Consider the following 23,657-nt stretch of genomic DNA (forward strand, 5'->3'; position numbering starts at 1 on the left):
ATTGTCACCACTTTGTACTATTTCAAAATAAAAAATATAAGTGCACAATTATCATATGTGTGATTCTTCAAAACTTCATTCACAGGCCTATTTGATCACATTTCTAGAGATTTTTCCTGTCACAGAGTACATTTCTGTACAACAAAAGGTTTAATTAGCCAATGAATGGCCATTTATATATACCAACACCATTAGTGGTTTTGATTTAAATTAAAAGTCTTGGAGCAACCTTTATATCAGGAACTTATTTCCAAATAGTTCTGTCTTTGTCAGTTACTGTTTCATTGATACCAGCCTTGCAAAGTGTGGCATTATAGAACAACAGATGAAGAAATGAATTTGTACGCTTATGTTCATGAACAGTAAGTACTCCTCATATGAATATTCACATTTTTATTAGGAAAATGCTGGAATTAAAATGGTTAGGTCAACAAACTCTTTAACTTAGCTAGTAAAATTCAACTAGCTTCCTGGTAACTTGTCCTGGTAGGTAACCAGTCCTCCATGAGTGACCCTGATGGACAGGTGGTAAGTGATGGATTGATCAAATTCAACTAGGTAAAAAAAAAAAAAAAAAAAGCCAACACTAATAGATTAGTGAGAAAGGGAACCCATAGGGAAACCACTAACCGATAAATCGATGCAATGATATCACAATTTATATTTGAATATTTCTGATTAAGAACCAAAGTTTATTTTTTGTCATGTGGATCGAGCCAAAACGAGTTCAGGTGTGCAACTTTAGTGGGTTGTAGAAGCAGCATTCTGTGTTCTACCATCTTCTTTTCACCACTATGATCCCATCTTCTTCTCCATGCTGAAAGTGAAAAAAAGGATACAGTTTAAAAGGAGGATTTTCTCATTTCAAATGCAAATTCTCAAATATTTTAAGTGGAACAAGGTTTGGGCTTCAGCTACAAAGCTGTAATCACAACTTTGCTATGTGCTGTACTGCTTCGGTTCAATATCTGACAGGCTTTAATAGTTCAGGTGCCATATATTTAAAATAGTATTTACGCTCATCGTCATAGCGCAGCAAGTAAAGCCCCATTCATACCTCACGTAAAAGACGGATACGGATACGTGTGGAGTGTTTCATACGTTCTAACCGTCGATTTCGTCCGTACTTTGACACGAAAATTGGGAGCTTACGCTTACGGACGAAACGGATCAATACGGAGCAATACTACCGGAAACGGTGGGGGCGCTATTGAGTTTTTAGTACAAAATGTCAACAAAATCACAAAGAAGGTTAGAATTCTGGGCTTTAAACAATGGAACATCCATCTCCCGCATAGGCAACACCAAATTGCAAAATTCCCCATCAAAAGGGCGACTGATATTCAATGGCCTCACGTTCCACCGTCGATCTCGTTTTTTACTTTTCTTTCGCTTACGGAGCAAATGCAACAGAATCAGGTCTTGGACCATCGCCATGTTTTGATCAATGACGAATCATTGGCGCCCAGCACTGCCACCTAGAGGAAATACGGGTTATTGCGCACCTCAACGGACGGAGGTATGAAGGAGTCAACGGATAGAACGTACGGACAGAAATACGGACGTGCAGGCCAAACGTGAGGTATGAATGGGCCTTAAGCAGGAAACAGGCATTGGACGGCAATCATGGCTTCAGCTAAAACTAAACCTTTTTCCACATCTAGCATTTCATAAAACAAAATTCTAATCATTGACAGTAAAGAATAATTAATAAACACAGGGCAGCACATGTATCTCACTTGTATTTGATGAGTCGACCTCCCTGGACCAGCTGTGCTCCCTCGTTGGTCAGGTGGCAGGCAAAGAGGAGCCAGTTACGAGGCTGAACCTTGTAGGCGAACCTCATGAAGAGGAGAGAGTAACAGCACAGAGCTGAAAGCAGAAAGAAAAATATTAAGTACCTTCTAATTAAAAAGATCATATCAAATAATTATAATTAAATCAATTATAAAAATACTAGTGATAGTGAGATGAAGCCTCATGAAGCATTTGGCCAAATTGCTATGGTTCATGAGGCTCCATGTGAACATGTCACCACCTACTGGTGTAAAGCAGAACTGCACTTTGTAATAGAATTTGTGATTTTTTGCAAATGTTTCTTTATTTCCCCCCTTTTAAGTTCCTTTGAAATTGTTAATTGTTGGTATGCATAATAAAATCTTTTGCAAGTGTAAAATGTCTTTCAATCATTTTAGGTGCACAGTTTTTCTGCCATTTTAGTGAAATAAACTCAAGCAAACAGTGAAAGTGTTCCTGCTAAGTGGGCAATGATGAGCAAAATGAAAGGTGTTTGTCATTTTTATTCAAAGATAATAGTTTTTCCTAATTTTTTGGTTTTAATCGGGTTGGAAATTGTGTTCAACCAATCATTTGGCTAAACCGGCCTAATTTGGCAGCATTTTTACCCAATCTATTTTTTACTAGGGCAAACCAACTCAAAATTAGTCTCATTATCCAAAATAATTAAGTATAATCGCAACTTTCAAAAGCCAAAGGTAGGTCTTGAACCATCAACCTCAGATGAGGGAGTCTGTGTGTTACAGATGACACCATGTAGTAAAGTCCCCAATGGGATTTTGACCATTACATTGTTTCTTCTACCCAAAATAGTTTTAAGCAACTAGATTGGTTGGAAAAACAACCTATTCTTAGAATGTATCCAAACTCTATCCAGCTGACAGCAAGTCTCCTACAAACTCCCACACCTTGACTGAATCCTGAGGCTATTTAAATGCCTGTCATATTTCTTGCGCTTTCTGAACCCCTCCATGAAGCGGTCACATGGTATCCCGGTAGCCAGGCCTTGGACGTCATCAATTTTAGCCTCGACACACGCTTTGTGGAAACGCCCCCTCCATTATTCAACACACGTCTCGAAGCCTCAGCTCATCTCATAAAATCACTAATCTCTACTAACATTTTAACAGTTTTGAAAAACTATTCTGTACAAATAAACAATAAGACATTGATAGTAGAACTCTAATCAAATAAAAGTCCTTAGCTGAGAGTCTGACATTAAAATATAGTGTTTTATTTGAACTTTTCATAACAGTAACCTTAAATAGTATCACATGCTGTAGTTGGCAACAAATCTGCATGTTTGTATGTCCTACCGAAGGTCATCCTGCCGCTGATGATTTCAGGGCTCTTCTTCATATCTGTGATGGCAGCAATGGGAAGACCCCAGTTTGCGACTGGACCCCAGAAATGCTGTAAAAGTAATATGGATGGTTGGCAGATTAAACAGGGCTGGAAGTTCTGGTGGATTGTACACTTCAAGCAAACAAGATTTCTGAAACAACATGTAGTCCTGTACAGACAGGAGTACATGTTAGGATGGAAAGATGCATGACCTACCGTGCTTTTATGTGTTCATTTTAACATCGACATGAAAGGGAAAGAAAAAAAAAAAACATAGTTAAGGAAGAAAGTAGGCAACTATTTCAAAGTCTAATAAATGAGCATTTTACTTTTTATAATGTTGGTTTTTTATAAAAGTTTCTGATTGACAAATCACATTTTAGTATAAATGTAAACTGCCACACTCTGTGACACAAAGAAGGACAATCAGTGATTAAAAAGCAAACAGAGTTTGTTGCATCACAAAAAACCTACTTTGACCTTTAATCTGGATTTTCAGGAATGAAGCTGGTTTGTGGGACATTTTGCTCCGTAAAAGCAATAAGAGATTTCACTTTTAGTTACTAAAGTAGTTGTTAGGATCAATCCAAACAGACAAAAGTAAACCCACATCAGGGTATTGTTTACAGGACGCAAAACGTCACAAAGTCCCACCGTTCATCTGCTTTGGTAGATATTATTATAATATAATAGGATCTATCTGTATAAATTCAGCCAAATTAATTAATTTGCTATTAAAACAATGACACACACTCCAAAATGATAACAGAAAGCTACACAGAACAACAAGCGCCCTTGAGCTTTTTTAAAGCACACTGAAGACAAGAAGAAACACTATAACGGTTTAAATGTAAGCTGAGAATATTTAAACAAACTAGCAATTATCAGAAACCTGCAGCTCAACATTTAGCTAGCTCAGTTAGCACCTTCCTATCATATAACACATTTGAGTCTTTTTTTTTTTTCTTAAACGCACCTCATTAAATAATCTCTGAAGTCTTTGCTCTTCAGGTGGTCGATGGCTTTGCGAGCAAGTGTCCCCGCCATTGTTAAAAGTTAGAGGATGATTGGGTCTACAGGAGAACTCTCCCCGACAGTACTGAAGGACGACTGAAAGCAGGAGAGCTTAGCTATCAGAGGACGGCCAATAATATCCGGAGGTGTTTTAGTGAATGCAGTTACCCTGTAAAAATGTGCTTCCGGCTGATACGTCAACATGGCGCCTCTACGCCAACCTCGTCCCAGCACCTCACGTTGCGTTCAATTACACCACGTACACATGATAGGTTATTTCGAAACAACGCTGAATAGGGTAAAAAAAATTATTTTATTGTGAAATGTGAAGTCTATGGGACGTTTTAACTTTAGGATGTGTTTAAGTAGGGTCGTTTAGGAGATTTTAAGTGATTCTAAAATGATTTATCACAACAAATAATTTTAACAAGAAATTATTTAAGTGACTTTGTTTTTATTCAATTAATAGTTAATTGGGTGGATATTGAATCGTAAAATATTAATAAAAATCGGGAGGACAGAATTCAGCACCACTGCAGAAGTCAGAAACATAAAACTGCACACTGTCCATTTCATATATATATATATAGTATATAACATTGCACAGTACAATGCTTATTTTTAGATTTTCTTATTATGTTTTTTATACTGTTATTTTTATACACTTTCTAAGGTCCACATTGTTTGACCACTTTTGCTATAACCTTTTGCTGCTGTACCATCTCAATTTCCCCATTGCGGGACAATAAAGGGATTTTCAGATGGATTATCAGTATACATGGGAAATGTTGGCATAAAACCTTAAAAAACAGTAATTTGTTCAGATTAAATTAAGTTTAAAATATAATCAATCAGATTGTAGGATGGACATTCTATAAGAAATATTTCATACATTATTCAGAATAAAAAATATGGGTTTGACGGTTGTATTTGTGTGGGTTCCAGCACATATTGGAGTAGCAGGAAACGAGAGGGCAGATAAAATGGCAGAGGGGAATTCAAAATCGTATTAGTTTTACAGTTAAAACAAGTAAATCGGAGGGAAAGAGTATTATTGAATGAAAATTGATGGAAATGGCACAAAAGGTGAGATGAAAAAAAAAATTCATTAGATGGTAGGAAAAAGAAGAAATGGAAGACGAAATAGAAAGGAGGAGAGAGTGACAACAATGTTAAGATTTGGGCAACAGGACTTCATTTTACACTTTATAAAATTCAAAAGTATACCTCTGGCAAATGTGATTACTGTGGAAAATATGAAACAATAGAACATGTTATACTGGAATGTCATAAATACGAAACCAAGATAAGATATATGAGGAGAGAGTTTGAATGTATTAAGGAAAAAATTCATTTAGTAGATATTTTGAGGAAGAATTTGGGGAGCAAACATATACAAATAATTATTATTTCATTAATTTCATTATCGAGAGGGTGAACGTGTGTATGATATAGACGGGTAGAATACAAAGTTATGTTTTTTTTTTTCTTTTTCCTTAGAAAAAAAAAAAAAAAAAAAAATATATATATATATATATATATATATATATATATATATATATATATATATATATATATATATATATATATATATATATATATATAAAGTAGATAGTCCATCACGAACCACACTCCATACCAGTAAGTGGCGGTTGCTGCCAACCGCCAATAAATCTAACAAGAACAAGGCCACACATAGACTGGGGACGAAGCTCGATACAACTCCGGTAGGCACTTCCGCTAACGCAACAATTTATCTTCCGGTTCAGGGTTCGGGCAGCATGATGGCGGTGCGTGGCGAGAACGTGTCTCAGAACTCCGAAGACGAACTCCAACACAGCGATTCAGAAGCTGAAAGTGCAGATGGAGAATCAGGCGAAGCGGAAAACACGGACAGCCATGATGGTAACGAAGCGGAGAGGGAAGAGGATGAAGAAAATGACGCCGTCGGTGGCTGGGCAGACGCCATGGCAAAGATCCTCGGGAAGAAAACCTCAGAGAACAAGAGTAGCATCCTAGTTAAAAAGAAAGATGCGGCGGAGAAAGCAGAGCATCTGGAGAAGAAGAAACAAATAGACAAGAAGCGAATGTGGGAGATGATGTTTCGGGAAAAGCCTGACATAGTGCGGGACCGTGAGACGGAGAGAGCGCTGCAGAAGACCGCCACCAGAGGGGTGGTCCAGCTTTTCAACGCTGTGAGGAAACATCAGAAAAACACAAATGAAGCTATGAAAGAGGTCGGTGGGTCCGAAAGAAAGAAGGCCAAGATTATATCTTCTATTTCAAAGAAAGACTTCATCGGTGTCCTCAGGAGAACAGAGGAAGGAGACGGAGTTCCAGTCAAGACGGAGAATCTTCCTCCTCCTCCCGCAGAGGAGGAGAAACCCGCCTGGAGTGTCCTTAGGGAGGATTTCATGATGGAAGCCAACATGAAAGATTGGGACAAAAACAGTGACACTGAAGAGGCAAATCGGGAGTGACGTAGCCTCGGTCTGCTCCTTTACAAAAACTTGATGCTCCGAGGGACTGAACCGCAGGAGACGATATTTGTTTTCCTTCGCTTGCATAGATGTTCATAGATCATATTTTTGAGATGCTCCACTTCAACTTAAATTTGTAGTATCAGATATCTTAGTTTTTCTAAACGCTGCTGCTGAAAAGATTTTTCCGATGGAAAGAAGCATATACTTTCAAAGTGTGTTCAGATTCTATTTCCAGTTCTTTAAGAAAAATAAATTACACAAAATTGAAAAAAAAAAACTGATTTTTTTTTATAATACTGACACCTGCTGGACGTTTAAAGACACTACAGGCAGTTTATTTTACAGATTAAACTGAATTGATTCGATAAACAAGTACAATGATATAATTTAAGTTATTGTAGGTTATAGTGTATTATTATCTGTTTAAATAGAAATTATCTTTATTTTTAGATGCAGCTAATAAATGTGAAAATATATCAGAATGTAAAAAATTTGAGGAAAATGTGAATGAGGATGCATGTGGACTAGGATCTTAAACACATCTTAAAATACCGTAAAAACTAAAAAAAAAAAAAGAATTTAGTGATAACTGAGAGGAAAAGTTTGGCACAATGAGACAATAAAAAAAAAAAAAAAAGCTGAAACGTTGGCCTCTGTTTTTAAAATTTTCCAACATATTTCTGATCAATTATATGTAGAAGGATTTTTGTTTTTGCTGGTGTTAATTTTTATTTATATTTATACAGAAAATTGTTTATCAGATGATCCTTCCAGAATCAATTGTCTTTTTTTTCACTGAAAAGTTAAAGTTTTTCAAATCTTTGGGGTGAAGAACCACAATGGTCCTGAACACATTGATCAAATGAACTGAAGCAATGTTTCAGAGATGATCAGATCAAACCACATTGTGAGATGATAAATTCAGACAGAAGTCCATTTAAAAATGTCCTTTATTTTTCATGGGTGTTGGTCTTTCCATGCTATCTGCATAATTCTTTTATTAATTATAACAGCTTAAAATGTTTTTAAAATACTTGAGGATATCTTAGAATTCCATGCCACATTTGTTTCTCATATTGCTTGTTAAATATATATATATATATTAGGTTTGTCACGGTACTAAACTTTTCAACTCGATACCGATACTAAGGAAAATATTCGATACCATTTTCGATACCACAAGGATAAAAACAGACTCCAAAAGTCTACAGAAATATTTTCATTAATAAATAAAATATAATAAATAAACACAATAAAGGTTGTATGCTGTGCATAATATTAAGCAAGCTTGATAAAAAATAAAATTCAAATTAAGTGTTCCTTCCTTGGCTATGCTTTGCACACATAACAATGACACTAGCCAAACCAGTTAAGAAACAAAAATAATTCTCAGCAGCTGCACTTCTTACAAAAAAAAAAGTCTGAAACTGAAAAGAGCACAGAATTATTCAATCACACAGTGTTCTGAAAGTGCATTGTCCTCTATTCTGCACTTAAGATGAATGACTGCTTAGGTGCCACTGGTGACGGCACTGTATCGATACTTTTAAAAACGAGTATTGTATCCGGATACAACATTTCAGTATCGATACTTTTTTGAGTTTCGATACTTTTGACAACCCTAATATATATATATATATATTTTTTTTACTGAATTCTTTGTGAAAAGTATATAGATTACATAAGTGAATAAAACTGAAAATCTTAACACAACAAACCCCTGAATTTTAAGAAACTATCTTATTTTTGCTGTAATATATGAAGTAAAAAATTGAAAGGCCAAGATAGTAGTTTCCTTTATTACTTATGCTTAAGCGATAAAATAAATTCTATATTTTAGCAAGCTTCAGAAGAAATTATTTAGTAATAGTGAACTAGATATGAGTGAGAAATGTAGCATTAAGAACTCAGCTGATGCACTTTTTTCTTTTTTAAGTACAACTTTTATTTTTCGTTTAAACCCTTAGTCAGCCCATGAAATTACATTAACATCTGAGAAGAATAAAGCCACAAACAGCGCAGTTTAGAGCGAGCAAATATGTTTGTGAAACAAAGCAACATCTAAAACTGTCTTTAGCATATCCAACTAAATCTATTAATACATATCATTCCATCTTATAACGTGAGGGATGTTTGTTTCAGAACTGTGCCATGTACATTTGTAAATAATATTCCTAACAGGTTGAAAAAAATCAGTAATTGTTTAAGTTGACAAAATTTTTTAAAATGTTCTAATTGGACCTCCTGAGATTCTTTTCATTTCCATCTGACCGAGCACATGGTTCCAGGTAAAGTCTCAGCTGTTTTTATCAAACTCCACTTCTTGGAGGTTACTGTAGTCCAGTGGTTCTCAAACTTTTTCTGTCATTCCCCACTTTGGACAAGGGGGAATTTTCAAGCCCCGCCTGTCCCCATCGCCCCAACACAATGCTAATGAAATATGCAACAATCTTAAAATGTTCCAATTTTACTGAAGTAACAAGTAGTATCTAAATACAAACTATCTACATCAAATAACAGCAAGCTAAAAAATAAAGAAAATAAAAATGCAGCTGTGTCAAAATTTGTATCAAGCTCAAAGATAGAAAAAATTAAAGTACCACTCTGCAATCTGTTAATAAAAGAAAAGAAGTGAAATCCATCTGGCAAGACAGGTCTATTTATCCCTGCATTAGTGGCTGCAATGAGCCTGTTTTGCATTGCACAGTTTCTCAAAACGGGGTTGCAGGCTTGATACTGCCACTCTCAAGTCATGCTCAATGTTCAGCTGAGATCTGTATTTTGTTTTCATTGAAGCAACAGCTGAAAAGCCCATCTCACAGAGATATGATGTGGCAAAGGGAAGAAGAATGCACACAGCTCTCTGCCCGATGAGTGGATACTCCCTCTCCACTCCTAACCAGAATTCACTATTAGTCTGAGCATTAAACCTGAGCTTCAGGGTGGAGTCAGACGTCATTTCAATAAACTGGTCCTCCTCAGCAGACCTAAAATCAGCAGGTGCTGCAGACAGAATAGGAAAAAATAGACTTACTTTATTTTTCATTGCATAATAAACTAATAAAATATTTCAAATTCAGTTATTTATGATCAACCTGCGCCGTCAATCCCGGCGCATGTGCGCTTTATTTGCAGTCTGGACGCTAAAGTTAAACATGCTGTGTCTCTGCTCTGACTGCAGCGCTGAGAGCGACTCCTGCGATAGCGGGGGAGAATGGGGTTGGGACGGAGGAGGCGCCCCACGGCAGCACCTGCCGCTGGAGGACAAGAAAAGGAACGATACGTGCTTTCACGTAAGAGTCTCCAAAAGTCGCTAGATTTGTCGCTAGTCGCTTTTTTGAAAAAGAGTCGCTGGAGGGGTCTGAAATATAGCGACAAAGTCGCTGAGTTGGCAACACTGGGGCGCGAAAGTTTATTCCGTTACAAATAATATGCCGACGTCACGTCAATCATTATTTTGGCACTTCAGTTCCAGGTGAAATGTTTCTCATATCTAATGTTCTTTTAATTAGACTGCATGTAGGCTAGTAATGATTACTTTGTGGGTTTGATTGGTCTAAAAAGCGGCAACATACAGCTATAAGGACAGTTTGCTCTCACACGTTCTACATTTATAGTCACACACACACACACACACACACACCGGAACTTGGCGCGCCCCACCTGTCACGTCTCAATTCCCCACCAGTGGGTCGCGCCACACACTTTGAGAACCGCGGCTGTAGTCAGACAGAAGAGGCAGCTCATGCAACAGCAGCTTTGGAGACCCCCATGGCCCCTAGATGGCGCTCTGATTTAACATTGCGCTTGAATCTCTAACCTTTTTCACCATCCTGCTTTAGAGATTTCTGCCAATATGAACTTTGGGCTTCATTCATCCTTTTTTGTTATTGTGCCAATTTTAAAATCTGCTTCATTTGTGTTGAACTCAAGATCTAAGAGTGTGGTTTGTAGGTAGTTTAATCAATCATTGTGTTTTCTGCAAATAGAGAATACAATTATTGAAGTCTGGCCTTCAACGTGCTAGTGACAGGCCTTTTGAAAAAAATAGAGATTAATGTGAGATTATGTTTACCCTTGTTTAATGGTGGGAATATGCTTGAGATATTGATGAACTCAGCACGGAGCCTCACCAAGGTCATACGTGCAAAATATGCTCCTGTTTTCTATTTAATGGAGGCCAAGATGTGAAACAATTTAGTCATATAACCCTGCTAAGTTAAACTCAATGCCACCTTTGGAATCTCAATTCTGGTTTATTTCCTACATAAATTGGACATCACTAAGATTTATGGCTGTCGGCACAGATTAAACAGGGGCCTGTCTTTGAAGTTTTAAGAGGTCAATGACATTGATAAGGACGCATAGTTTCTAGATTTGGAAAACTGCAAACAAAACCTGAAAATCAGATTGGCTTTCTGCAGCTGCATGAGACATTCAGATGTCTCCTTATACAGGTAAAAGCCAGTAAATTAGAATATTTTGAAAAACTTGATTTATTTCAGTAATTGCATTCAAAAGGTGTAAATTGTACATTATATTTATTCATTGCACACAGACTGATGCATTCAAATGTTTATTTCATTTAATTTTGATGATTTGAAGTGGCAACAAATGAAAATCCAAAATTCTGTGTGTCGGCGCCAAGTCCTGTTGGAACCTGAAATCTCCAGCTCCATAGAGCAGGTCAGCACCAGGAAGCATGAAGTGCTGTAAAACTTGCTGGTAGACGGCTGCGTTGACCCTGGATCTCAGGAAACAGAGTGGACCGACACCAGCAGATGACATGGCATCCCAAACCATCACTGATGGTGGAAACTTTACACTAGACTTCAGGCAACGTGGATCCTGTGCCTCTCCTGTCTTCCTCCAGACTCTGGGACCTCGATTTCCAAAGGAAATGCAAAATTTGCTTTCGTCAGAAAACATGACTTTGGACCACTCAGCAGCAGTCCAGCTCTTTTTTTCCTTAGCCCAGGTGAGACGCTTTTCGCGCTGTTTCTTGGTCAACAGTGGCTTGACACGAGGTATGCGGGAGTTGAAACCCATGTCTTTCAAGCGTCTCTTGGTGGTGGATCTTGAAGCACTGACTCCAGCAGCTGTCCACTCCTTGTGAATCTCCCCCACATTTTTGAATGTTTTTTTTTCACAATCTTGACTAGGGCGCGGTGATCCCTATCGCTTGTACACCTTTTCTGACCACAGTTTTTCCTTCCCTTTGCCTCTCTATTAATGTGTTCGGACACAGAGCTCTGAGAACAGCCAGCCTCTTCAGCAATAACCTTTTGTGTCTTTCCCCCCTTGTGCAATGTGTCGATGGTCGCCTTTTGGACAGCTGTCAAATCTGAAGTCTTCCTCATTGTGTAGGCTTCAGAACTGAGAGACCATTTAAAGCCCTTTGCAGGTGTTTTGAGTTAATCAGCTGATTAGTTTGTGGCACCAGGTGTCTTCAAAATTTAACCCTTACACAATATTCTAATTTTGTGACACACGGAATTTTGGATTTTCCTTTGTTGCCACTTCAAATCATCAAAATTAATTGAAATAAACATTTGAATGCATCAGTCTGTGTGCAATGAATAAATATAATGTACAAGTTACACCTTTTGAATGCAATTACTGAAATAAATCAAGTTTTTCAAAATATTCTAATTAACTGGCTTTTACCTGTATGTTTCCACCTTGGAGGGCAATGATCAGTGTGTTTGTTGGCCATATTGACCAATGCTAACAATACATGCCTCTGATATTATTTACATTATGAGTGTTATGTAGCAAGACGTTTCTATATAAAACACAGTATCAAACAATGAGCAAACAATGTTTTTTGGATAGCTAGAAACCTGTAGGGCTGTCCAGCATGATGAGGATTTTTGATAACCAAGCCCTTACTATCAGCACATTAATCATGCATGTGGAAAAGATCTTATTTGGAACCCTCAGGACTGCTTAAAAACTAAAAACAGTCGACTTTCTGAACACCAGAAAAAGTAAAGGCATAATATTCCGTAAAAATTCAAAAAATATCCACTGGACTTGGTTTTCAAGATTTGAAGACGTTTCGCCAACTCTCCAGGAAGCTTTCTCAATTCAAATGTCTGAATCCGCAGTGAGTTTGAGTCTTATATAGACAACGCCTTGTATCGCTTGGAAACATGCAATGGAAACCGATGAATGGGTCGTTAGTTCCATCGTTAGCCTGTAATATCTGAACCTGTCTATGATTCTAGGGGTCGGTCGTTAAAGGGGGGATTGTCATTAAGGGGGGATTGTCTCCTGTAATACCTGAAACCTGTCTATGATTGTTAAGGGTTGGTCGTTAAAGAGGTATTGTTCACCGGCTGGAGCGGGTTGGTCCCTCGTTCCTCTGTGATGGGGTGGGGGGTTTGGTGATATCTGGAAGGGATCATGTCTATGATTGAATTGTATGTTTTTGGAAGCTGGAATCTGAGTCCACCACCTCTGTTTAAAGTTGTTTTTTCTCTCTTAACATAGATGGCTTCCTTCACATCTATGTTAAGAGAGAAAAACCAACTTTAAACAGAGGTGGTGGACTCCGATTCCAGCTTCCAAAAACATACAATTCAATCATAGACATGATCCCTTCCAGATATCACCAAACCCCCCACCCCATCACAGAGGAACGAGGGACCTACCCGCTCCAGCCGGTGAACAATACCTCTTTAACGACCAACCCTTAACAATCATAGACAGGTTTCAGGTATTACAGGAGACAATCCCCCCCTTAATGACAATCCCCCCTTTAACGACCGACCCCTAGAATCATAGACAGGTTCAGATATTACAGGCTAACGATGGAACTAACGACCCATTCATCGGTTTCCATTGCATGTTTCCAAACCAAGTCCAGTGGATATTTTTTGAATTTTAACGGAATGACTATGACCTGGATGACTGAGAACCTTCATCAGCATAAAGGCATACTATATCTTAACAAATCAAACGTCAAAGTAACCGGTTTGTGTGGTTTAGGGAAAGGTTCTAAGTGATATTTCAAAACGATGGAATGCTTTTCTTTAGCACGCCATTTACAACAGGTAATAAAGTGAAACCCTTCCAGAACATCCCAATTACTCAGTAAATATTCTTTAAATATTGCAGCATCCAGTGATAATTGTCTAAGTGTTCCCTAATGTCTCAATAGACCCAGAGTGTGAGTGAAAGACTCTGTAGAAGTGCCAAACTATACAGTAAACCAGACTGTAGGGCCACATTTCACTGTAGTCCCTCTGCTGGCTTCATAGCTAGAAATAGAGTGTTCAGTATCAACACAAAAATGTTACCCAGCATGTTCAATGGGTGATGAGAACATACAGACTTCACCTGTAGTATTTGGAAACAGAAAAAATATTCAAGCTACTACATTTAGTTTAAGCAATAAACAGTTTGCCGTAGCTTGTTATGAATAAAAAAAAAAAATAATAAAAATAAAAAAAATATATATATATATTAATTCTTACTCTGAATTTCTTAATTTTTTGAAATTATTTTTGAAATAAGAAACAGAGACTTATATAAAGTTCATTTTGTTGAAACTTAGTACAATGGTGAGATCCTAAAAACACATTATTATATTCACAATCAGAGCTTTCCAAAAATTTGATCACCATTAAATCTATGAAATACTTTTTGTCCACAAAAGGTGTTAACTTGTGTAGTTTGAAATACAACACAGAGCCCCATCGTTCGTCCTTTTATCAGTATTATTATTTCGATTTTTGCATGCATGAAATAGTGTGCTTTACTATTGGCACACTAATAATGTGTGATTTACTTTGAGTCAAACTTTATCCTTGTTTAGTTTAATTAAATTTGTATATATTGCACCGATGTTTCAGAAAAATATTAATACATGTTTTATTAATATATGTAATATATGTTTGTGCTAAGTACTATAACTTTCTTAATACTGCATTTTTAAACATCTTGACATGATTGTTTAGATTTAGATAGGAACAGAAGAGGTAAGCTGCTTTTACATTGATTAACGTTTCTCCTGGCACCAGTAGAAACCTTATATTTTCCTGGTTTATTGAAAAACACAAATTTTTTCTACACGTATAACTAGGCTGACTGCAGTAGCTTTAAGGCATAGTCTCTTAATTTCTTCAGTTATGTCAGCAATAAAGGCTTTAATTTTCACCAACTGAGGGTCAGATCTTTTTTTATCTTAAAATAAATCCACCTATAGGATTCCAGAGATGGTTCTTACAGATAATTAGCTGTTCTGTGTTAATGTTCAGGTGTGGCTGTTAACATCAGTCTAAGCTGTCCAATTGTTTTTCCTATTCCTGTGCGGCAAAGATGTACCAGGCTCCAAACCCTACAGGATAAATTTTCTACACTTCAGTCAATCATTAAACAAAGTAATGAGTCCTCCCTTTTTAAACAGTTGCTCTGATGGAGAATATTGTAATTGGGAGGTGCGGTATCCTATCAAGCTTGTCCTGATTGCCAAATTACATGTTTTTTTTGTTTTTTTTAAAGAGTGGCAATATTTCATAAAATCTAGGCCATGATACACATCAAAGGGAGAAATTGACCAGAAATCTCAGTATGATTTTCTTAAATCAGCTGTAGCAATCACATTTTTTTTGGTTTATATTTTGTTCCTTTTTCAACTAACAATTACAATGATATTCCAGTTTATCTGGAAAAAAAAACACTCTTTTGAAGTCCACATTTACCTTCATATATTTCAAGCAATAAACCTCAGATGAACAATAAACACTTTACTTCTGATTAAATACATAAATCATATGAATTGAATATTAAAGGCAAACACAGCCAGAACAGAAAAGCAGCAACATCCCTAAACACCCTTTCAACTTATCTCGTTGTCTGTACTTTTTAATGAATTGGTTGAAGCACTGACTTTTCTCAAAAACACAGTGTTTTTCCATCACTGTGTGGTTTGGCTCACACATAGAGCAGGGCAGGTCCTGCCTGTAAACAACAGTTATGTCTGTAGAGAAGATAAGATAAGATCCCTCCACCAAGGGTAAGTACAGGTCTAGGGATAATGTAGTATTTTGCAGAAACTAGCCTTCACAAAGTCAGGCTGTCACTTCGATGAACTCACCCCTTGCTCACACTGGCTCCGGTGCGGTTGCCGAGCCGACGGAGACCGCAACTCCCGCACACCCCCTCTCAACACCTTCCAGCCTGAGAAGTCAGCTGCAGTGCTGTACACTATTAGAGACTGACAAGTTTAAGTGACTTTGTTTCTCGCCTGTTCTTAGATTTAACTGGATATTTCATTCATTTTATGTTTCCTAATATCAAGTCACATTAATTGTGATTAACCACAATTAATTTATAATAAACAAAAGTTGGTCTTATTTTTTCACATAAGGCTTACCTGGATTGCATAGCTTCAACTGAAAACTCTTTGTATTTACTGAGTTCATGTTTCAGAACAGAATCATTGATTTAAAAAAAAAAAAAAAATAATATATATATATATATATATATATATATATATATATATATATATATATATATATATATATATATATATATATATATATATATATATATAATCATGTTATATATACTAACAAGATAAAAAGGGTACAGGACAAAGTTTGAGGGGAAGGCTTAGGTTTTCGTTAATAGAAAATACCTGGTTTTAACCAGCTTCTTATGTCAAACAAACTGAACAAGAATCTAAAAAAGAAACCCTCACAACAGATTCACATTTATTTTTGCAAAGGACGTGTTGTTAATAAGTGGAAATATAATTAACTTTAGACTGTAAAATAATAAAAAAAAAAAAAAAAAAACCCACAGTACTATCTCAGACATGCATCATCTTGTATGTTGAATATCCAGATCCGTAGTCTCACAGCTAAAAAGAAGATTTAACAACTTTGCATAGTTTCAAAGGATTGCCAGGTACCTTTTTTATATAACAGACAGTATCAAACAATGAGCAAACAATGTTCTTCGGATAGCTAGAAACATGTAGGGCTGTCCAGCATGATGAGGATTAATAATAACCAAGCCCTTAATATCAGCACATCAATCATGCATGTGGAAAAGATCTTATTTTGTACCCTCAGGACTTCAACATTTTGCTTTAACTAAAAACAGTCGACTTCCTGAACACCAAAGAAGTAAAGGCCAAATATATCTTAACAAATCAAATGTCAAAGTAAGCGATTTGTGTGGTTTAGGGAAAGGTTCTAAGCGGTAGGTCAAAATGATGGAATGCTTTTCTTTAGCACGCCATTTACAACAGGTAATAAAGTGAACCCCTTCCAGAACATCCTAATTACTCAATAAATATTCTTTAAATATTGCAGCATCCAGTGATAATTTACCTTCAGCTTAATGAGACAAATTCATCGTCATCAGCAAAAAAGGTTAGAATTAAGATTTTTGAGTGAAAGCAAAGAGTGCAACAAGACAGAAAACCTTAAATCTAGATTTTTGTTAAGGAGCAATAATGTTCAGGATTAAATAACTATGATCTAGTAGGCCTATATACTTTTAACACATTAATGTGAAAAAAAATCTAATCCCTCAGGATTATTAACATTAATAACATAATCTTATGGTTTAATCTGGAAAACCTGCATATCTAGTATATTTTTTTTTACAGACATCTGTGTTCATTTTCCACATTTTTCTCAACCCATGCAACCACTAAATATCTGTTTCAGATAAAGGATGCTTGGTGAGTTCTACAAGGAAAAATTTACCTTCAGTGTACAGCACATTTGAAGGAATTTTTGATTAAGAAGTCATCCTAAAAATTTTATTTTTCAGACACAAGAAATAACTCATGCACAAAAGCATACACTTTTTTTATTTTACCTTTTTATTCAACCCATAAAATAACTGATTGTCAAAACTTTTGCAAGGCAAATCTCAGAATGATACCAAAAGCACAGTTTCCAGGAAAAACAAACCTGCACACAATCACACGTACACTCAGTATAAACATTAATTAATAATTCAACAGAGCCATACAGAATTGTATAGGACAGTCTAGTTTGATAACACTTATCAAGATCAACATTCCCTTTGCTGTCACATAAAAGTTGCATGGGTTGTTGACATGTATTTAGAAATGTATTAAGATAAGGTACAGCACAGTATAAACCTTCAAATAAACCTAGATCATAGCAGGTAACTTTTTCACTGATGAAATATTTAAAAGGTGACAAAAATGTTTTGTTTTTGGTAGTGGGGGGCTGTATAGAATTTTTGCATAAAAAATTTGAAATCACACCTAAGTTACTAAGCTTCCTTTTTGCTATTTTAAAATCCTTTATACTTAGCGGATATTTAACAAAAACATTTAAAAAACCACAATTTGCAATCACATCTCTCCAGCAATTTCTAGTGCAGACCCTGAGAGAAGAAGGCACTAATATACAGATCTTATCTTATGGTTTGCCTGAACTGGAACGTGCCGAGCCCTACTGTTGAACAAGTATCACTCTAACAGACAACACATAGTTTCATTTTAGAATATTTGCATTCAGATCTGTAGTTAAAACAATCTTTCCCTGGAAATGTAAATTTTTTCCGCATTGCCTTCCATTTTAGGTGAGCGTCTCCCTTCTTCTACTGCAGCAGTATTGACTGATGGTGATGCTCAGATGCAGAGTGATAATAAACAATATAACTCATTGGAACGGTTCCACTAGTGAAAAACAACCGAAAACAAGTTTCAACAGCAGTTGATAAAAATAGTTTTACTTTGGTTTTTGGCAGTTCAGAAACATGCACCCGGTTACATCAGTCAACTAAACAAGACAGCGAGTCTCAAAAAATTCATGTCTTGTGATTTTTGTTAATGTTTTTATATGAAATCCTACACTTTAAAGTCTCATTTCGATTTCATCGGAATAATTGTTGTTGATCGCAGATGTGTCTAGTAGTTCCCATTGATTTTGCTTGTAAAGCAGGGAGAATGGCGCTCGGCTTGCCGCACCGTGACCTCACTGCTGGAGGATGTCAGGAGTGAGGTGTTACTATATTTGGGCAAAAACGGCCGGTCTCCGACTCAGTCATTGTAATGAAAATTATTCTTTTAATTTTTTTACCTCTTAACGCTAAATTCAGTAAATCACTGCAAACATATTAGTTTTAGGTATAGATAATAATCCATTGAGTATTCCGTGCTGACCGGACTTTTCCTTTAAAAAAGACTCTTGTAGGTAACAACTGGAGTAAGATATACACTATATAGAGAGTTAATTTAACACATTCAGAGTGAGACCAAATACATTTGGATTGGTGTTAAACTTAACACCTATGCTACATCCACACTGCACGCTTTGAGCAGGAGAAGTAGCAGGTTTACATGCAAAGTCTATAGTCCCATTTACACTACGCCTCTGAAATCCATGTGTGCTGAGTTCGGACCGAGCTTGGATAAGTTAACCATGCCGAGCTCGGTTCGTTACGACTGTTTATGCATCATGGTAGTACGGGTGCTCGCATCCTTGTGATGATCAACATGGCGGTGGCTGTAACATTCAGGAAGTTTGGTTATAATTGTGACCATTTGTTGTTTGCGGAGAGTCATGTGAAGAAGGAAGCCTTTGGCGAATTTACTTGACAGAGTCGGCTTTTGGGAGATGGATAAAACAAACGATAGTTTAGTCAGGGCTTACAGATGCCGGAAACAACGTCAAGTTTAAGGTTCATCACACAGTTATGCAAAATCATCACTGGAAATCGTTTGGCATGGTAGGGAAGCTAGTATTCTTATGAATGTCTGACTGTAAGGAGATGAAGCAGTCTGCCCATGTGCTTTTGTTATCTGAGAACTTGCCTGTACTGGACCGTGCCGAGCCCTACTGTTGAACAAGTATCACTATAACAGACAACACATAGTCTCATTGTAGACTATTTTACTATGAGATCAGTAGAAACATAATCTTTCCCCGGAAATCAACATTTTTCCGCATTGCCTTCCATTTTATAGGGGTTGAGCATCTACCTTCTCCTAATGCAGCAGTATTGACTGATGGTGGTGCTCAGATGCAGAGTGATAATGGGTGGCAATAAACAATATAACTCATAGGAACGGTTCCACTAGTGAAAAACTAATTAAAACAAGTTTTAACAGCAGTTGATAGAAATAGTTTTGCTTTCATTTTTGGCAGTTCAGATACATGCACCCGTTTTCATCAGTCAACTAAACAAGACAGCGAGTCTCAAAACGTTCATGTCTTGTGATTTTTGTTAACCCTTGTACCAGTACCAGTTTGGTGCAGTTCTGTTGTAGACCCAGCATCAACACAGTTTTTATTTTTTTTTCCCAAAATATATTTATTCAGATTTTAACAATTTAACCAAACATCTTGAACAATATACAGAATGTAATCACAGCAATATTTACGTTACTGTTCAAGTCAAAATAAAATACAAACAACAAACTGCCTCATACAACATTTATTCCAATGCAACTGATCACATTTCATACTTAGCCTCTTATAATAGAAATTAAAATTGACAGGATTTGTTTTCCAATAAATAGTCTTTGGAAACTGCGGTTCACTTGTTCTTCAATCACATCAACACAGTTTTTTATGTGGTTAAAGTGAACTTTGGTCAGACAGAATGGACACAAGCTCAGATTATTTTTCTTCATATCACAAGAAAATTTTTATTATCTGGAACAACCTGTTTTCTTTAATTCACTATAATTTAATATCTATTCAAACCCAAGCCTTTATAGTGAACTGGTACAACAAGTCTGGTTGAGCTAAGCACCAGGGGTTCAGGATCTTGAAGGAAAAGTCCGGTCACATTCAGAAGTCCAACTTCTGAAAGTACTTTAAACAGGAAATTATACTGTTCAATAAATGATAAGTGTTTTAATTGAGAGTATTTTTCATTTGAATGTGCTTACCGGAGACATCCATGTTTGCCTGAACTGAACCGTGCTGAGCCCTACTGTTGAATTAGTACCAGTTTAGTGCGGTTCTGTTGTGTCTGACACGGGGTCTGGCATGCATTTACACACAACAGTTATCTTGGTTAGTGTGCTCAGACCGATCTCGGCGTGGTTTCAAAGGGTAGTGTAAATGGGGCTTATGGTTGATGGCATCAAGGCCCATCATGCAGTGCGTCTCCAGGAGCAGCAGCAGCGCATCTTGATGCATCTGAGCAATCCGACAACAAAATAATATTTTAAGGCAGGGTTGTGATCTTGATGAACTGACTGCACAGGCAATGTTTTTGAGGTGTATTTTCCTGCTAAAAATGGTTATGTGTATTTGTTAGAAGTGGTGTTGTGATCCTTATTGTTATGTGTCGAGTGTAATGGGCTACCCCTGTCAGACTCTGCCGACTCCCGCTTACATTTGATAGGCCTGTCATGTTATGTGGGTGAGGAATCGAGGCAGCAGCAGTTCCAGGACTGGCAGTAGAGGGAGTGTAGATGGGGGTTAGCAGTGAAGCTATCGGTTGAGTGTTAGAGTTTGTTATAGGCTTGAGCTACAGCATCACTAATAGCAGCTTGTATTTATTCTAAAAAACCCTGTCCGGCAGGACTACTTCAGCGTTGTTGGAATCATTACTTTATATAAAAACTACTTTTTACCCACTTATCAAAGCAAAGATTGCAAAACCTCGCTGCCATTGAACACAGGGGCAGTACAAGCATCAGATGCAATTGTACACACTTTACTGGCTGCACCTCAGGAGCATCAAGGATGCTCTTGAGGCTTGAAGCAGCAGATGCGTTTTTTCTGCTCAAAGCGGAACAGTAAAATTTACGGTGATTTTCAGCTAACAAAATCAGACGTTCATGAAGTTTTAAAGATTGTTCTCATTATGGCAATAAAGCTTGACAAAGAACAAATATACAGGCAAAAATAATTATAAAACACTCACCTTAGGGACTTCATTATCTCTGTCGATATGGATGTAGTAAGTGACTTTGAAGCCAACAAGAAAGTACTTTTCTCCAGTCTCATTTAATTTCTTTAAAAAACGAGTGTATCTGATCGGTGAAAATAACCATAAAAGGCCTTCAATTAGTAAGACAAGACCAAAAATATAGAAAATAAAAGGAGCAAATGAGAACGTTATTGCAAATTCTCAGTAAATAAGTCATAGATATTTAAGATGGTTTCTAGGCACAAAACTTTACTTCTTTATTACTTTTCTTTCTTAAGGTTCTATTGACTGAGAAAAATATAATGCTTATAAGCAAGGGGCTTCTATCCTTAGCTCAGCTCTTCTCCAAGAACATTTTCTAAGAATGTATCATTGATACACTAAGAAGTCTAAAAGTTTTCTTTCCGTTTTAAGGTAAATGGTCTGTACTTATATAGCGCTTTTTCAAGTCAGGAGACTCGACCAAAGCGCTTTACACTACGTTCAGTTATTCACCCATTCACGCACACACTCACACACTGATGGTGGCAAGCTACATTATAGCCACAGCTGCCCTGGGGCTCACTGACAGAAGTGGGGCTGCCGTACACTGGCGCCACCAGGCCCTCTGACCACTATCAGTAGACAATGCAGGTGAAGTGTCTTGCCCAAGGACACAACAACACTGAAAGTCGGAGCTGGGGCTTGAACCATCAATCCTTCGATCTCAGGGTAAATTCCTACATCCGATGCCACTGTCGTTTAGGATTTCATGTAAAAACATTAGCAAAAATCAAAAGACATGAATGTTTTTAGAGTCACTTACCCAGCTTACCCATAGCTTACCCAGTCTGTGTGCTTGGCTGAGCATATTTTAGTCTGGATAAGTAAAGGACAAATTAATTGTAGCACTTTATTTTAAAACGCATAAGACACTGTTAAAGTTACACGTGAAAGACATCCATTTTCAATCCCAGTGATTTTAAATGTATCTCTTTATTAGGCATACAAGCCTTAGTTCTTAAAGGATGGAATTTAACAACAGAATGAACGATAAGTAATTAATGTGCCATAAATGCTGGATATCTCAACATTAATGACACTTTAGGTAAAACTGTGCAACATTAGGTCAGTGGTGATTGTAGATTAATAGGGAAATCTTTATATTCAGCACAGAAGTGTGAGAAAATGTCTCATCTTTATGTTGTTTTGTTTGCTTAACTAGTGCACTGAAAACAAAAGTGAAAATCCATCGTGTAAGTTTAAAATCCATAGTGTAATCCACTGTATAAGTTGTGCTCCCAGTATTAGAATAATGTAATATTTATCAAATGGTTTTTCAGATCAACATAAAGCGCTTAGCACCTAATAATGTGCCTTGTGTGCTGTCCTTCTCAACAACACACCTATGAAACTTGAGATAGTCAGAACTATGGTGTTAAATTACTGCTGAAAATCAAACAAACGTATTAAGCAATCACAATAGTGAAATTATTAATCACAACCATGCATTTAATAACCAAAAGAGGGCATAGCAATGATTTTTCCATATCAAAATAAGTCAGCAGTTATATTTGAAGCAGTCAAATAAAGTTAATCGTGTTAACCAGCTAGTTGTGCTGTAACTGTAACTAGCTAATTTTTTAGAATGCTAGGTGTTAATCCAGTTTACTTTGATTCTGTTGTTTATTTTGGTTATAAAAAAATCTCAGCTCACCTTCATCAATGATCGCTTTATTTAAAAATCAAATGAACAAACCAACCAATACTGCGAAAATTATTAATGAGGTATAACATGGAAAGAATTGAAGTTTTACCTCTCAAAAGAATAAAGATCTTCAGAGCAAATGTTTTAACTTGCTGTGGAGTCTAAAAGCTTCTACAAGTTTTAAATCTAGTTTCTACACTATTTTAAACTACTAGAAATTGTGCTTAGCTTAATACTGACTACAAAAATGAAATGGGTAGATTAGTCTGAGTTATAGATGCTTTGACAGACAACACATTTAATAGAGCAGTATAAATAATAATGTTAACATTAAAGAGAATGTGATTATGAAGATGAGTATTCATTTAATAGTTTTAGTTTAATTAACCATACTGACCTCAATTAACTCATGAAGAATGTTTTATGCAAACGATCACCAAAAT

The 23,657-nt window shown here is 36.6% G+C and overlaps 2 protein-coding genes across 2 annotated transcripts; one reads left to right on the forward strand and one right to left on the reverse strand.

The window, feature by feature from the left end:
• Window positions 1-378: 378 nt before the first annotated feature.
• mpc1 (mitochondrial pyruvate carrier 1) lies at window positions 379-4,280 on the reverse strand. The gene is made up of 5 exons (XM_038294599.1): window positions 4,118-4,280; window positions 3,358-3,361; window positions 3,114-3,210; window positions 1,740-1,872; window positions 379-817 (listed from the first exon to the last, which is right to left on the reverse strand). Exons 1-5 carry the CDS (start codon window positions 4,186-4,188, stop codon window positions 793-795), a joined length of 330 nt encoding a protein of 109 aa, XP_038150527.1. The 5' UTR covers window positions 4,189-4,280; the 3' UTR covers window positions 379-792.
• A 1,618-nt stretch (window positions 4,281-5,898) lies between these two features.
• On the forward strand, window positions 5,899-7,213 carry rrp15 (ribosomal RNA processing 15 homolog). Its single transcript, XM_038294598.1, has one exon. The coding sequence runs from the start codon at window positions 5,937-5,939 to the stop codon at window positions 6,633-6,635; it is 699 nt and encodes a 232-aa protein (XP_038150526.1). The 5' UTR covers window positions 5,899-5,936; the 3' UTR covers window positions 6,636-7,213.
• Window positions 7,214-23,657: the final 16,444 nt, after the last annotated feature.

This window comes from Cyprinodon tularosa, unplaced genomic scaffold, assembly GCF_016077235.1.
Source record: "Cyprinodon tularosa strain WSP-4 unplaced genomic scaffold, ASM1607723v1 ctg342, whole genome shotgun sequence".
Lineage (NCBI taxonomy): Eukaryota > Metazoa > Chordata > Actinopteri > Cyprinodontiformes > Cyprinodontidae > Cyprinodon > Cyprinodon tularosa.